The sequence below is a fragment of the Apis dorsata genome, unplaced genomic scaffold (genome assembly GCF_000469605.1).
Source record: "Apis dorsata unplaced genomic scaffold, Apis dorsata 1.3 scaffold_1, whole genome shotgun sequence".
Classification (NCBI taxonomy): Eukaryota; Metazoa; Arthropoda; class Insecta; order Hymenoptera; family Apidae; genus Apis; species Apis dorsata.
The window spans coordinates 346,961-363,805 of record NW_006263304.1 but is presented as its reverse complement, the minus strand read 5'-3'; the positions used below and the strand labels follow the sequence as shown (position 1 = coordinate 363,805).

At 32.4% G+C, this 16,845-nt stretch overlaps 1 protein-coding gene across 2 annotated transcripts in view; it reads right to left on the bottom strand.

Annotated features, from left to right (window-relative positions):
- LOC102671687 (metabotropic glutamate receptor) overlaps positions 1–16,845 on the bottom strand; it is a 105,958-nt gene that overhangs the window by 6,011 nt on the left and 83,102 nt on the right. For both annotated transcript variants that reach the window (XM_006607066.2, XM_006607067.2), the window contains exons 3-7: positions 13,757–13,927; positions 5,374–5,518; positions 1,048–1,299; positions 390–564; positions 196–302 (exon numbers count right to left, since the gene is read on the bottom strand). In XM_006607066.2, the coding sequence (XP_006607129.1) occupies positions 196–302; positions 390–564; positions 1,048–1,299; positions 5,374–5,518; positions 13,757–13,927 (850 nt within the window). The remainder of the gene's footprint in view (positions 1–195; positions 303–389; positions 565–1,047; positions 1,300–5,373; positions 5,519–13,756; positions 13,928–16,845) is intronic.

Genomic DNA, 16,845 nt, shown 5'->3' with positions numbered 1-16,845 from the left:
AATTACATATACATATATATATATATATATATATATATACGAGAAAACTAGCGTGCAACTATTGGAAGTTTTCTTTTCGAAATATAAATTTGATATTTGGAAATATTTATATTTCGTATTTTAAAAAACGACGAATGGATCGTCTCGAAAGGAACTAATAAGTGGAACGTTTCATCAGTGAGTAATTGTTCTTACCTTCAAAATCCACTTTTCGAAGATATTTCAAAAGTTCGGTACCCTTGGTAGGTTTCATCGCGTCGCACAGTCCAGGTTTCCCATCGCAGAGCTCTTTGTGCATATCTCTGAACGGGGAATATTTATAGCACGCTTGTCACGGGGGAATATCATGCGAAATTTGTTTGATAATAAATTCGTGAAAATTGAATTACCGAAATGCATAGGCGAACGCCATCACCGCGTCGGACACGAATTGGAGTTGATTCTCGAACGCTGTGTTCTGTTTCGTCAAACGCTTTTCCGTAGTGCAGAATTTCGTGTAATTTTTGTTGTACGGAGTTATGGATGCGTTCGGGTATTTACACTGAAAGTGGTGTTCCCAGAATTCTAAAACGATTTACCACATATTGCATTACAATACATTACACCTTTCGTTTAAATATTATTGTAAATTGTAACAAATTTTATTTATATTTTCTCTCTCTCACCGTGAATTATCTTTTCAAAATATCAAATAATCCGTAAAATTGTATCCGAAACATATGGAAAAGAAATATCTTCTTCATCTCGCTCTTCTCACTCGGTTCAAATAGTTTAACTTGGGTGTTAGATAATAAATACGACATGGATAGAATATTGGAAAGTTGTAGTCCGCGAAAGTTAGAATTAGCGAAGTTTAACGAGGCTCGCGTGTCATTCATCTCGTTCATCTCGTTCGTCTCACTCGGCTCAAATAGTTTCGTTTAAATCTTACTTAGGTGTTAGATAATAAATACGATATGGATAGAATCGATATTGGAAAGTTGTAGTCCGCGAAAGTTAGAATTAACGAAGTTTAACGAGGCTCGCGTGTTTCGCTCGTTAGCTTACCAACGAACCACGGATTCCTCCGGTTGTTCTCGACCGTCAAATTGAGGAAATATTCTTCGAAACCCTTGACAGGATTTGCTTGAGGTTGAACCGATAGAGTGCCCTCCACTTCCGCCTCGTTACCATCGCTAACCAACCCCCTGGCGCTCCATCCGTCGCTGCCAATCCACGAAAACGCACCGGTCGCATTGCAACGTTTAACCGCCCTCATAACTCCGGCAACTTCTTGATCCGAGCCGAATATGATGCAACCTGATCAGACAGACGATGAAACGATCGATTAACTCTCAACTAACAATTTCTCAAAATATTTTTTGCAAAATATTTTTCCAGAAATTTATAAATTATATTTAATTATTTTTAGAAATTTATAAATATATTTATAAATTTATAAATTCCATCTCTGTTTAATTAATCATCCTGTTTTCAAAGATTATCTCGAACTGAATTTCGAATTAATGGCGAAGAATATTTATAAAAGGCATAGGAATCAGATCGAGATCGATATAAGATAAGAGAATTCTTATTTACGATTTTATATAATTTTAAATATTAAATATTAAAGAGATTTTTCAGACTAGCTAGCTTTTATAAATATCAAGAATTTATTCTGCAAAATTTTATATTGGCAGTGGGAAGATATTTTTTTATCGTTTGCAATGAAAAGAAATGCAAGAAGAGAGAGGTATTTTGAGGTTTTCCAGAGTTTAATTTAATTCGATCTCTTTTTCCTTCCTTCGTTCAGGTGATTTTCTGATTCTCAGGTGACGTAATTAATTTCTCCGCGAAAACGAAACTCATCGAAACACGGCAATCTGATAGCTGGTATATAATTCTACTACGCGTTATATTTCTAGAAATTTCACGCTCCACCCTGCCGCTTCTATTCCATTTTTCTATCCCTCGCTCCTTTCTTACTCTTTCAATATATATTACTGTTGACTCGAGAGAAGCAAACTCATCGTCCCAGTCTTTGCTTTAAAGAAGCACAATCGTTCAATTTTCGCTTCCAAACTTTACCTCGTGTTTTACTTTTTTAATCCAAACTCGGTTCGAGATCGTTCGCCGGGATTCATTTTTGTTCGATAAACTGAAACGCAGAAGGTGTATCTTTATTTTATGCAAATTACGATCCTCGAAAGAAACGTCCTTCTAATTCTCTCTTTTTTTTTATCCTTTTCTTTTTCACGCCACACTGCTTCTCATCTTCTAATCTAAATTCCCATAAGAATCCTTGCATCGTGTAATCACCTGTTTTACATCTTTACATCCGTTTCTTTTTTTCTTTTTTTCTTTTTCGACGCCGAGCTCGAAAGCTTAAGTAAAGACCTTAATCTTCGAGAACGGGATGGATCTAAAGATGGATCAGAAAAATTGCTGCTCGATCAGTTTTTTATAGGGACGATATTTTTTGCAAGGTTAAGACGTGGCATATTTCACAGAACGAATTTCAAATTCTTCAGTTTGGAGAGTAATTTTCGACTCTAGCCGATCGTTAGTATCGATAAAAGGGCAGACGAGGGTTAACGAGGGCCGGAGTTTCAACAGAGAGAAACTTTAGGCCGCGAGTACCATTTAAACGGTAGTAAATTTACTCCCTCTATTTTGCAGTACAACTGTGTAATTGCGATCCGTTGAATGAGAATGAAACAATCGCACAATGGCAGAGGCATTGATGAAAGATGTGGATTAGAGCTAAAGTTTTTTTTTGAAAAACAAAAGAAATTCTTGGTTAAAAAAGGATTTCTCATATAACGAACTCGATCGATTCTCGTGGATTTTTATAATAATTAATAGCGTAAAATTATATATTCTATGGATGTGTGTCTATGTTTGTACAAAACTTTATCAAAACTTCCTTTTTAATACTTTTGTATCCTTTTTTGATACGAATGTCGTTAAGTTTTCTTGTTTTTTTTTCTTTTTTCGCGAACACCAGGTGGCTAGTCTCGTATAATCGTGCGAAAGTTTGTGTTTCCTTGACATATTTCGAATATGATGAATTTTCACGTGACATAAAGTATTATTTAATATCTCTCTACGGAAAGAAAATTTAAAATACTAAAAATAAGTGTAAAATATAAAAACAACGATTTTGGATAGATATAATAGAATTTCGTATATTTGAACATATAGGATAGGATGTAATTCTTTATTTTATTTTTTTTTTATTTCAAATTTAAATATTTTCAAAGTATGATACTTATAAAGAAATATAGTATACATATATAATTGAATAGTTATAAAGAAAATTCGTAATTTGTATGATAATCCAAGGTATAATGAACAAGGTATATGTTCATTTTTGGCCGAGAATTTAATAAATCTAAAAAATTATAAACCATAAAAATTAAATTATCCGATTATTTTTAACCGTTTTGAATAATAACACACTTTCACCTTTATACTCTCATTTTTCCCTCTTAAAATAAATTAACCGTGTTGTGATTTGGTATCTCCAGAACTTTTAATAAAATTCCTGAACTTGGTATTATATTTTTAATTATTTTTTTCTTAAAAAAATGTTCAAAAAGCGAATTCTCACGTATTTAATTTTTACACGAAATTAGGCAAATTAAAGAGAAATGGTAGTTAGTTTTTCGGGCGATTTCCTAGAATTTCTAAAAGCATATGGAAATCGTAATTGTAGTTGAGAGAGCAGTTTAAAATAAATGGGCAGAAAGTTTATTAATGGGGTCGAAGATTTGTATGGTCAAACTTTAATGAAAAATTCGGTAATCTCTATTATCCCTTAGCGAGCATTATACGTACGAGCGTGGCTTACACATAGCTTAATTTTAATCGGTGTAATTCTAACTTTGTATGTATGGACATTAAAAACTTTATAGATTTTTCGATACATCGAACTTCTCTCTCCAGGGGTTGCGATGCGCATGAAAATGCCCTGCAACGCGCCATTAACTTTAAGAGTAAATACAAAAGTTATATCGCGTGTAATGGCTCTGCTTTTACGAAAGATTTGTTTTTTAATTAATTACGTTCTGCAATATACTCGAAAGCGTTCTATTTTTTTTTTAAATACAATATTAAATTATTATTAAATATATGAATGATAATTATTTTATCATTGCCTACTTTTAATCATTTGACATTTACTACTCATTAATTATTTAAAATAACTCATGAAGGATATAAATATATATTAAATTATTATGAACACGAGAACAATTAATTTATTAGTATCTGCTTTTCAAGCATTTAAACTCTATTGATTATTTAGCTCGTGCACTGTCCTTGAGTCCATTCGAGTATATATGAAATTTCATTGCAATTCAATTGTTATTTGTGAAATTAGTTAAAAAATATATCGTACATTATATTAGGAATGAATAAATTTTAATTTTTTTCAAAATTTGTATTCCATTCATTGACAAAATTTAATTCCTTTCTCATTCAAATATTCAATTATATACCATAATATCTTGATAACATTTTTATTAGAATAGAAAGAAAATTGAAAATTTTTAATTGTCCTAACTCGACAATTAAAAACTACGCAAAAAGTTAATAGCATTAATTTGCATAACAAAATTTTCACGAACAGTATCGATTTTACTTTCTCGTGTCTGATTAAAAACGTTCATTTCCACTTTGAAAAAGGAACCGGTTCTCTGAAAATAAAAAGAGAGAGAGAGAAAGAAAGAGAGTCAGCTGGTTCTCCACGTTCTATTTCGAAAGAGAAGTTAAATTTCAGGAATTCAAGTTTTATCTGGATTAGTATCGTCTTCTAGTTTCCATTTTGATAATGAAATAGAAAATTGCAAATTAAAGATAAAAATTTCTATCATTCAAAATCTTTCCTCCTTTCCTTTCTTGTCCTATTCCTCTAGAGATATCTTTGTTTCGTATTTCTTCGTTTCAATTCCACATCGATGGATCTTCCTCTGTTTTGTTTCGATTGATCCTGTCCCTTTGATACATTATACTTTATCGCGCCATTATACTTTGATAACTGGAATGAAGCTCTCGTGATTTCGTGGAATTCACGTGTACGTTTGACGATTCGAGAATCTCTCTTCCCTCTGTGAAACGTTGATTACAAGAAAGAACCGTGTTGTTGAGAATATTTTGAATGATTTTGTATCGAAGATTTTGCAATAGACGGTCCAAATATTTGTCTAAAAAATGCTTCTAGACTTTTTAGATATTGTTAGAAATTTTTCATCTTGTAGCGTAGCAAATACATCATAGACACGCGATTGGAGAAAATATTTTGAATTAAAATTTTAAAAGATACTTATGTCTTTAAATTTTCTTGAGTATAGTTAAACAATTTTGTAAAAAATTATGAAAAATATGGCTTACCTCGTGCTCTCGGTTTGGTCAACAATTTCAAAACGATATTGTCGTAAGCCGCATCTTTCGCAACCCCAGAATCTTTCACCAATTTTTCCTTGATAGCTATGCATATGTTCCTTTTACCTAGCAATTCTTCCAGCTCTTCGAACGCCTGTAATCAAACGAACAACATTCCCACAATCAGCTCGAATTTTTATTTTTTCATAATTATGTTTACGATCAAATGAATCTTAAATTGTGAAACGAGAATGTGTAAAAGAGGAATGTGAACTCGTGTTCAGATAATAGTTATCAGATTTCGATGCCAGCATTCTTTTCTACCATTCTTTGCTCAATTTAGAATCCTTTTAAAAAACTTTTAAAAAACTCAATATCATCCAAAATTCCAGATGAAAATTTTAAATTCCATTCTCTCAAGATAAACAATAATCGTTTACAAATATTTTATCATAAATCGGCGTAAAATTACGCACGTTTATCTCTCATTTAATTACACGAAGACAGTCAAATGATCGATTCGAACAAGGTTTTCACTGATTCCTATCTCGTTATTCATCGCTGCATACATATCCAGCAGATAAAAAAAAAAAAAAAAGAGCAAACACGCGGAACGGTAATTTACATCGTTTCGATCTCTTTCCCTTCGTTTCGAATCTCTTTTTAACGGCAATGATGATGCACACGCGAGGATAAGCATTATATTGAAATAAAATATTCAGCGGGAATGTGTTGGAGAAAAAAAAAAAAAAAAGAGAAAATGAAGGTTTCCATAGGGGGGGAGGGGAGAGTAATGCTAAAGTTGGAACATCGGGAAAGAAAGAAGAAATCACCGGAGGGTGTCGTTAAAGATTCAAGAGAATTATTAGACCTAGCGTGTCTCCGCATTGTGCGCCATTTATACATGTTCCATCATCCCATTTTACATCTAGAGATGTAACAGCCTTTTACTCTTTTCATTTCTTCTTTTTCTCTTCTTTTCCCCTACTTTTATGCACCGGCAATTTTCTTCTAAATCACAGCCCGGAAAACGAGGTTTTCATGATTTCGTTGGTCATGTGGAATTAATGAATGTTATATATGTATATATACATACATACATATTCACACGGCATTTTATGATAATTTCTCCCTTTTACGATAATGGAAAATATCTATAGATTATCCACTTTTATTTCGTTAAATAATAACCACTTTTTTGAAACAATTTAATACAGATTAGATTTGTACCGAATATTTATATCGATATAATTTATGTTATAATTTATATTAATTTACACTGAGAAATAAGAAAAAATGAATTAATTAGAGTGAAACACGGGTGAATGATATTTAAGTGTTGAATAAATTCTCGTAAGAGGGATGCACTTACTTCTAAATAATCTTCCACGACATTAAATTTATTCCGAGTATGCGGTTTTGGGAAGTTCGTACATTATCATGCTCGGTACTTCAGCATCAGATATGACAATTATGCGATGTAATTGTAAAATTACGAAATGAAACGATGAGACACGTGTGCATAAAACGAATTTAATTCTCGTCTTTTATTTCAATTTAAAACAATCTGGAACTCTGGTTATTTGACCCGATTTTTCTTAAATCGATCTTTCGAAGCAACGATATTTCGCCTATAAGAGAACAACCGGCACATCGGTTGCACGGAGATTAATGAGAAAATGTTATTGCAGAAACGTGACTCGCCAAACTTTTTTCACGTAATTCCTCCTTCCCCTAACGTCTTAATGTAACACGTGGACCTATCGAAATTATTCTCAGGCCACTCACGTTGGAGTGGCAAACTGTTACCCTCGAAAAAGGCTCTTTTTAAGGATGGATCTCTGTCCTTGTTCGCAACAATTCGTGAAATGTGGACAATATTCCGCGAACAACGTGCAATGAATAACGTTTGCGAACAGTGTTCGTGAACGAGAATCGGACGTTTTGACGAAAGTTTCTGGAAGAAGGCCAATTTCATTTTCATGAGACACGCATAATAGGTGTGGTAGCATGGATATTAGGGTGATAGAGTGAGAGAAATAGAAATGATGGGGTGTTTTATATCGAGTGCACGCGCACAGTGAAAGGAAAAGCGGATGGGTGGGTGGATCAAAGAACAGTAAATTGTATTTTTAGGCTAATAGCATTCGATTATGTTTTATAGAAAAAAATATAATATTTCTCATTAGTTTGATATTTTTTTGTAAAGAATGGTATTTCGTTTTTTCGTTTGTTAATGCAATTATTAATTATAAATTACATTGTTTTATGAAAGTGATGGATTATTTTGTACGAACGATAAAGGATGTTAATAATAAATTGTAATTTTTATTTGAAAAAAAAACAGTACTATAAAAAATTTGGTAATGAATTTTTTCTTCTTTATTATAATAATTACGAATCCTATTGTATTATATTTGTAAATAGAAAGAGAAAAGAGATATATGGAAGAATAGAAACAAATTGCAATTTCTCTGGTAATAGAATTAAATAAAAATTTTACAAATAAAAATATATCGTTCTCGAATACGATAATTTGGAGAAGATAGTGTGTTTCATTTCATTTTTTTCTTCCGCTTCAATTTCATGGTAATTATGAATTCCATTATCTCGTGTGTAAAGTGGAATTCATAGAGAGGAATGCATCCTGTATTCTTAACAAAGAATTTTTTCAACTGGGATATATGTGTAAATAGGGGGAAAAAAAACATGCTTATGTCATTTTTAAATCAATATCTAGGTCAATGGCGCTGCATTGGTCATGCACTGTCCATTGTTCTGCAATGATAGAGCACGTGGTGAGTTATGATAAATTACAAGCAAAGTATAAAGTACAGTTTGATGTACATATGTAAAATAAGTTAAAACGAAGATCAAAGGATTATGAAATATTTAATATTTTTGAAATTGATTTATTATTTTTCGTTACGAAAATTTTCGATCCTTCCAATTTTCATTATCAACATTTTAATGTCTAATTTATAAGCATTTAAATAAAGGAGGTTTTCCTTTTTTACATTTAACGATCAATTTTATCAAATTTGATTAAAATTAATATTTATCACAGTCATCTACGTTTCCTTTCCTGAAATTTTATTCGTGAAAGCTAATTATACAAATTATCTCAAAAATGTGGAAGCATCGATCAATTGAAATTCTAATTTCAACAAATTTTCCTTTGTAAAAACTTTCGTTATAAAACTTTGTTAACGAAAAAAATATTGGCCAATTTGTTACATTCAATAGACATTTTTTTGACACATGTTGCTTGGAGTTGTTCGTGTACAGCCGATGTTATATACTCACCGTCTTGATTAGTCTATGCTCCATAATTAACCAACGTTTTTCATTAACGAAAATTTTTATAAAAGAGATTGAAATTATTCCAGACAATTTTCAATTAAATATTTTCATATTTTTGAGACACTCTGTATATAAACTACAAATCTGACAAGTTTAATTTCCGTCGTCACGTGTCACACACACCCACACATGTATACACATATACATATGAAAGAATAAAAGTACCTTTCAAGATGTGATTGATCTTATTTTTAAAAATAAGTCGAATTCACGTCACACGAATACGGAATAATCTATCACGATCTGTCAAGATTTAGCTGGAAACATGCAATTCTTATCGTTCCCCGATCGCGTTGTATATTCGTGGACCTTCCATTGTTTTCGATAGAATACGCATAATAATGGACACGTAACTCCTTCGTTTTTGATCTAAAGAGAAATTTCAATTTCCTCGTATATTTGCGTGACGTATAATAAGTAAAAGCCAATTTAATACTGGTGCAGACGTCTGGTTATTACAGCTTTGAGCGAAGAATGGAAGCACGAGAGATAGATCGTTACTTAAAATAAGAGAAACCTACCCCTCGTCTCTCACCGAATATTAATATCAATCGATCAAACGATCATCTTTGTCTTTCGCCACCTTGTCACTTTTCCGTCCACGGATTCCATGCGAAGAGTTTACATTTTTCTTGACGTAAGATCATGGTTTACGTGACACGTGAATGGTAATTGGAACACCTTCGAGATACCACGGTCATTAATCTTCTTTTCCAACGTGGTAACATTAACTATCAAGATATCAAGGGTTAGATAGACCGGCATATTGTTGACATCACGGCTTTATGCTGGAAAGTTTCTTTTCTACAGTAAAAATAAGACTCCCTTTAATCTTGAAATGTTTAATTCGACGTTTAAAGTCAAGGCTTTTGAACCTTGGCCCTTCAAGGATCGAGGTTTCTAACCTTGGGCTTTTGAAATGGATACGTTTTTATCTCGTCGCTTTCGAGAGACGATAGAATTTTTAAGATTTTTAAAATTTGAATATCTTGGGATCTCGAAAAAGCTTCTTGAATCGGAATTTTGATTTTCAACTTTCGATGTCGCCGGATTTAAATCTTAAGATCAACGTTTCAGCTTCTTAAGCTTGAACTCTTCCATCATAAACTTCTTCCGTGTCAAAGTTTTTTGACATGGAGCATTCCTAAGCGTTCTCAAACTTAAGTTTTTGAGGTCAAAGGTTATCGTAACCTTCGAACAAATTATTCCAATATTCTCAATACTCGCCACGTCCAATTTAAAATTTTTTCTCAAAACAATAAGTTTCCTTTTCCCTTTTCAAATTAATCAACAATCTAAATTACGATACGATAATTTCTACTTGAATTTCATAATTGCCAAGTATAATTTGATCATTATTAATTTATTTCAACGAATATATGCGTGTACGCAAAATTGCATAACTGGCGTGATGATAACGTGAACCACGCAAGTTGTTACGTAGTCCTGAATTTCGAGAAGACTTTAATTAGACGCGTGTCTCTGTTCTCCTTTTTTCTCTATTCAACCAGCTATAGAAAAAATCGTGAGGTGGGCTACGCGCACGCGATTTAACGTGTCTAGGATGAAGTATTCAACAGAGTGCAATGAAAACCAGCCGGTTTTACTATTCTAATCGCGTCTATGTTCGTTCAATGATGTAGTTGAGCACGAGAAATTTATTCGACGCCATTTCTTCAAATTGAAACTCGTTGCCTAATAGTTTAATCTGATCGAATACTGATTTATTTTCCAGTTCGAATATAAAATTAATCGCGCTTTTGGTTTTAAATTTTTTGAATAAAGAGAATGAAGATGAGAATCTTATTATTTTCTTTCAGAGATTGTTTTTTTTAAAATATTATTTTTATTTCTTTTTTTTCCCTCCCCAAGGTAATTGTTTTTTAACATTGTCGTTCCATGTTGTTTCACGGATAATGGCTGTAGGTAGTTTAGATGTTTGATTTTGATAGCGATCGTACACGAATGGGAAGATCTATTGGTCGATTTGCGGTGTCTATATCAACAGGCATAGCACGACGAGCAATTAAATCAAGTATATTGAAACTTTTCTAACTATGGAAATTGATTGAACGTGCAAGTTAAAATTGTGAAATAAAAATTTCCACAAAATATTTCGAAGCTTTCTCTCTCTCTCTCTCTCTTTTTTTAGAGCAAAAGAATATATACAAAATGTATACAAACATAGTATTTTGCTCAGCATAGAATTCTTCGTAAAATTTCTCAACGAAGTGTCTTAAAATTCTCTTAAAATCTTAAAATTCGTTTCGTTAAAAAATACCAACGTAGTTATTTTCGTGATAATTGGACAAATTAATAAATCAGTCTCCAGCAGAGACTCACTTCTTCCAAGTTATAATTCTTATTTTCTTGATGTATCTCCATACATATTACTTTATTATTTTTTCATCATCCTAATCCCTCGCGTGTATATCCCTCTTTAAAAACCGGTCATTTCTTCTCGTTTATTTCTTTTCCGCGATTTTATCAAGCTTATAAGTAATATAAATATTGTCTCTTATCTCTGCCTATTCTTCTCTCCCCACTTTTTTTTGGGATCACTTTGGCATAGATTAAATTCATGTCGAACGTCGATTCGTTCTCACAACGAGTTCATTAATATTGAAATTCGAGTACGCAACGATTGATTTGGATCGATAATGCGATGCCATAACGCCCGAATCGTTTATTTACACGGATGCATGCGCCGGTAATTTACACTGCCCTTGCTTGTTAATTTCGTTGTCGTGACATTCTAATGAGATGTGGAACCGATTTGCTTTATGCACGCGCGCCGCATTCGTTTCGTGATCGTGTTATTAAAACGGGGGGATTGTCCAAGATGTCCTGCAAGCGATACGGTCATTGTTCATTACTTCCCTCTCTTATCTATTGTTTTCTTTCGCGCGACGAATCAATTTAAGATGCGCGCGTATAATTTTTTCCCCATTTTTCACGGCGTGGAGAAATTTTATTCTCTTATTTGTCTCTTTTTTCCCTTCATTTTTCGACACCTCGATTACGATTATCGTTCAAAGATCGATTTATTATTAATATCATCGCATTGATAAAATTATCCTGGTAAAATTAGATTTCGTTTGAAGCGATATTGATTTTATCAAGAGAGGAACCTATGTTCGCTTTAGAAGAATTTATAATTTATATTTCTCCTTGTACTTCGATATCACCAAGTTTTTCCTGGAGATATTAAAAATAACACAAACATGAAATCGTTTGGAGTGAAATTTATTCTTTTCGAGATGTTAGAAACTGTTAATGAATAGATGATAGATCTTAAAGAAGATTATTAGTAAAAGTATTTATACTTTACTTTCGTTGCAACATTATATGATACATTTATTGATAAATTCATTCGATAAAAAAGTTATCGAAGACAAATTTGTCATTTTTCAACATTCAACAAGAACCAATTGCAATTGCTTCTATTTACCAATTAATTTAAATCCAATTCCAATTCTTAGAACCATTCTTAATCTTTCTCAAGATCGAACATATCCACTTTCAATAAAATGATCCAACTTATTAATTTATTTATATCCAAATTCCAATCTGGAAATCGCGTTCGTCTCGCATTGGAATTATTAATCAGAATTATTTTTCAACTTTCTAAGGGGAAAAAAAAATATATACACACGTATTGGAAATCGTTATCCAGTTTTTAAATGTCGCAGAAAATTTATGCAAATCTCTTCATGGATCTTTAGAGACCGGGAGATGGAAATAATTTCCGAAAATAACTCTATCCGTCAGGCGTTTGCTGTGGTTTTAATTACGGCCGATTAGCATAGCGGCGGTGACAGTAGGGCGGTAGTCGGTCGTGGACAGGAAACGTGACGCGAGGCCGGAAGAGGGGAGCCCGAAAATAAATTCGTTGAAAAGCTGGAAGCGTAGCACCGTAGCGGGTTGTTATTTTAAACACAAGGTGGCCGAAAGAGAAAGAAGCAAAGTGCTTTCCAGGGAGTTGTTTTGATTACGTAGATGTCGAGTAAATGAGACACGTTGTAGTTTCGGGGATTGTCGTGAAATATTGGGTGAATTGTGATCGCTCGAAATACGGGATTCGTGGACTTTAAATTAATGCAGATTAATGCAACCAGTCCAAATGTTGTCGAAAATCTTCCTCTTAGATAAATGTTTCTTCATTTTTTGACGTGAAAAGAAAAATAAAAAAAAAAAAATTGAAGTCACAAGTAAGAAAGAAAAATTGTAAATTCTACTAAAAATTATTGTTTTTAGAAAAAAATTATTAAAATTAATTGTCGCTTTTTTTTTCTAGGAAAGAAAGGGACGAAATAAAATAACTTTTATTACTTTATTATATGTATATTTGGCGCGAAATCGAAAAAAACAATTTGCAAATTGTAAATTTGGACAACAATATCGAACTTTTCATTTCGCGCGAAGAATGTATGCATGACGAAATTTTGATCGTGGATTCATTTATTTAAAAAAAACGAAAGGATATTACGATGCGTCTGATGGAATCTGTTGTACGCTGTATGATGGAATACGAATTTTCTGGAATGGATAGTTGCAGTGGTGATCGCATTGTCGGTTAAATGCATTGTTTCAAAACCGTAGTGCGGTCGTATCGATCAACTGTCCGTTTCAAATTTCACACGGACGAGATCGCATTTTTCACGCGTATCACCGATTTACCCCTGTTCCCATCGATGTGTCCCTGTTAATCCATCACACTTCCCCATTGTTAGTTACGTATAAATCCAATAATTATCTTCACGCATTTCGTGCATCGTTTCATCTACGTAGAAACAATGGATATTTCGTATATTTCATGGATATTTACGTGTCGATAATTTGGTAAAATGTTAAAATATCAAAAAAATATAAAAGAGTTGCACGCAAAATATTTATTTCTATTAACTGTTTAAAATGATTCTTTTTTGTATTCATACGAACAGCTTAAAATAAAACGAGAACTGTTTTTTTTTTAATTATTGATTTTATCATATCAGAAGGGTAATATTGAATTTTAATATAAACTCACCTTTATTCCGTAATTGCTCTCTTCGTATATGATAGACACGTAACTCCATTTCATTTTCATCACGATCTCCACCATTGCCTTTACTTGATAATGGTCACTCGGTATAGTGCGCGTGAAATATTCGAATCGTTGTTTGTTGGAAAGTTCTGGGCTGGTCGAGAAGAATGAGACCTGAAAACGGATAAAAAGTTTCTTGGTCAATTGGAAAGAAGTATTAAGTAAATCTTAGAGTTTCTTCTCAATCAATATTCCATTAGTATTATCCATCTCTCTCATCGATTTATATTTTTGAATTTACTTAAGCTTATATTATTTTTAAATTTCTTAAAAAATATATTTCAATATTTAAATTTGTTTTTTATTAATTTTGAAAATTGAGAGATATAAAAGTCATTTATTCCTTTCTTTCTGGTTCTCGTGTTGTATCAGATATTTCTATGGAAAGTGTACTCAAGATTACACATGCGTATCGTGCCATGAGTTCGTTAACATAGCACAAATGGAAGTAATTTCTGTCATATTTACGAATGTTTGACTACGATTAAGTGTTAGTAATTCATTTTTTAATAATATATTAAGTATTTATATATATATCAAGTTGTAATTTTTTTCACATGGATTTCTAAGGATATAACACGCACAATCAAATATTTCTATGTTTTTACATCTTTTACGAATAAAAGAAAGTTATAATGTTTTCTTTATAATAAAAATAATAAATTTTAATAAAAATAAATGCAAATTGTAAATATCGAATTTTCTCTCATAATTGTTGACAATTTATACGACGTTAAATCATAGAATAAAATGTTAATGGTGTATTATTATGCAGCGTACAATGAATTTAATCAATGTGTAAAATTGTATTTGGAATTATGCTGTTGAATTTATTGAAGAGTCGTATTTACTTGTTGGAAATAATTATGATAATTTACGAAGAATTTTAGCGTGGAATTTTAGCGTAAACAAAATTTTAAAGATGATTCATGAGATGGAACAAGAGAGAAGAAATTAAAAATTAAATATCCGAATTATTTATCAGTGAGAGAAATTTTCTTTAAAATCTTTTTACATCAATTTTTATCTCCTTAAATTATAATCATTATACTTTTGTATATATCACAAAACTAATTTAGACTTCATAAAACCGAAATAATTCCACTATTTCCATTTCCAATTCCAAACTAATTAAGTTGTCTTGAAATTTCATTTCTTGTTTCATCTTCCAATTTTCTCAATAACTTTATATTAAAATAACCATTTTTTTCTTGTTTCCAACTTACCCCATTTCCAAATTGAATTAATTTAAAAAATTGAACTTTTATTATCCCCAATTTTTCTAATAATTTTCAACAATTTCTTCTTCAATTTTCAAATTTTTCAAACTCGTTTTCTCTTTCAATCATATGAAATAATTTTCATATAATAAAAATTTCCTTCATTTTATATTTCTCTTTTACCAGAAATCTCAATGATCGAGGGTAATGCATTTTTAACTCATCACCACTACCACCACCACCACGATTTCTCGTACTTATTTCGCTCGAATGATTTCCATTCATGGTCGTTCAACGCGAAGGACAAAGAATTTTCGTTGCGTATCCATAGCTCGACGAGATCTGTCCCCGTGGAAGATGAGTTTATGTAGCGAGAAACGAGTCCGCGTTATCTCCCGTTACGCCGAGAGCAGCTTCTTCTCTCGAGCGACGTTGCACGTCATTTTATCCACGCCACCTTTCGCGTCTTACCATCTTTGCTAAATCCGTATAGGATGAGCCAAATATATTTATCACACCTCTTTCAGACACGAGTTCCTTTTTAGAACAGCTGTTAACCGTTCTCTCGTTCTGATTACTCGCGATATTTGAAATTGAGAAATGTGCATCTGGTCTCTGTGTGATATTTTCTAGCTATTTTCTAGGGAGAGAGGGGGGGAGGGATATGCGTTTACTCGAGAGTGAAATTTTCGAAATTCGCTCCTGAATATTTTTCGCGAGTAGGATGGTGCATCCAAGGGAGTGTGTTTTTTCGAGAGTAATTTTTACTTTCGATGTTTACTAACTAAAAAATTGTTATTGAAAGCAACTCTCTCGAGAATTTTTCTCTCAAATGTGTTCGTATCTTTACACTCTTGTTCGTAAATTTCGAAGGATGAAAAAGAAGAAAGAAGGTTTGAATTGAAAATATTATTTATTTATATTTTATATTTCGTAAAGAGGGAATTAATTAACGCAAATTTCAAACTGGAAATAATTAATTTTTAAATTACGGAATAATATTCGGAATATTACGTTATAAAAATTGTAAAACAGGTAATTAAATTGTTGTTTCGTTAGTGCATCATTCTCTGAAACGATATTCAGAGAAAGAAGATAGATTCCGAGAGAATGATAGAGTTTTAAAAAAAAATGTTTTGAATTTATGGGAAGCTTTTGTTTCGAGATGCGAAGAAGATTCGAAAGCGATCGATTCGTTTATTTCGTTTTTATCGAGGTATCTGGCCTGCAATTTCGCGCGGTTTGGGCGCAGCCGGTCCGTTTCAATTAACGATAACATCATTTACTCGCTTCACAAAGGGATTTGCAATTTCGCACTGGCCACGAGAGGAGACTAACGGCGGAAAATCCTAAAAACGTTCACAACATAAGGCCAACCGAATTCATTAAAATAATGAAAGTGGAATAATGGGGGAGAAGCATTTTCATTCCTGAATTTCTCCTCAAAACGAAAACATTTTGCCCGATATAAATTTGCCATTCCAGCAGAATTTAATATTATTCCCTTAATTAATTAAGCAAGAATGATGAACGTTTGTCGTAAGAGGAAAATGAATTCGTAATCTCTGTAAATCCTCTAGCACGGTGATTCTTTGTCCCGGCATTGAATGTTTTTACGCTTAAAAACACGGGTCTATCGGATTCATCGAAGGATGGATCAGTCCATTAGAACCATCCTCTTTCGTCATTTATCTCATCTTTTTTTCTCTTATCTTTGCTTTAACCTCCTCTGATCCTCGAGAACGAAAAGGGAAAGAGATCGAGAAGCGAATAGGAAAAATGGACATGGGAAGATTGAAGAAGAGCCCGCAA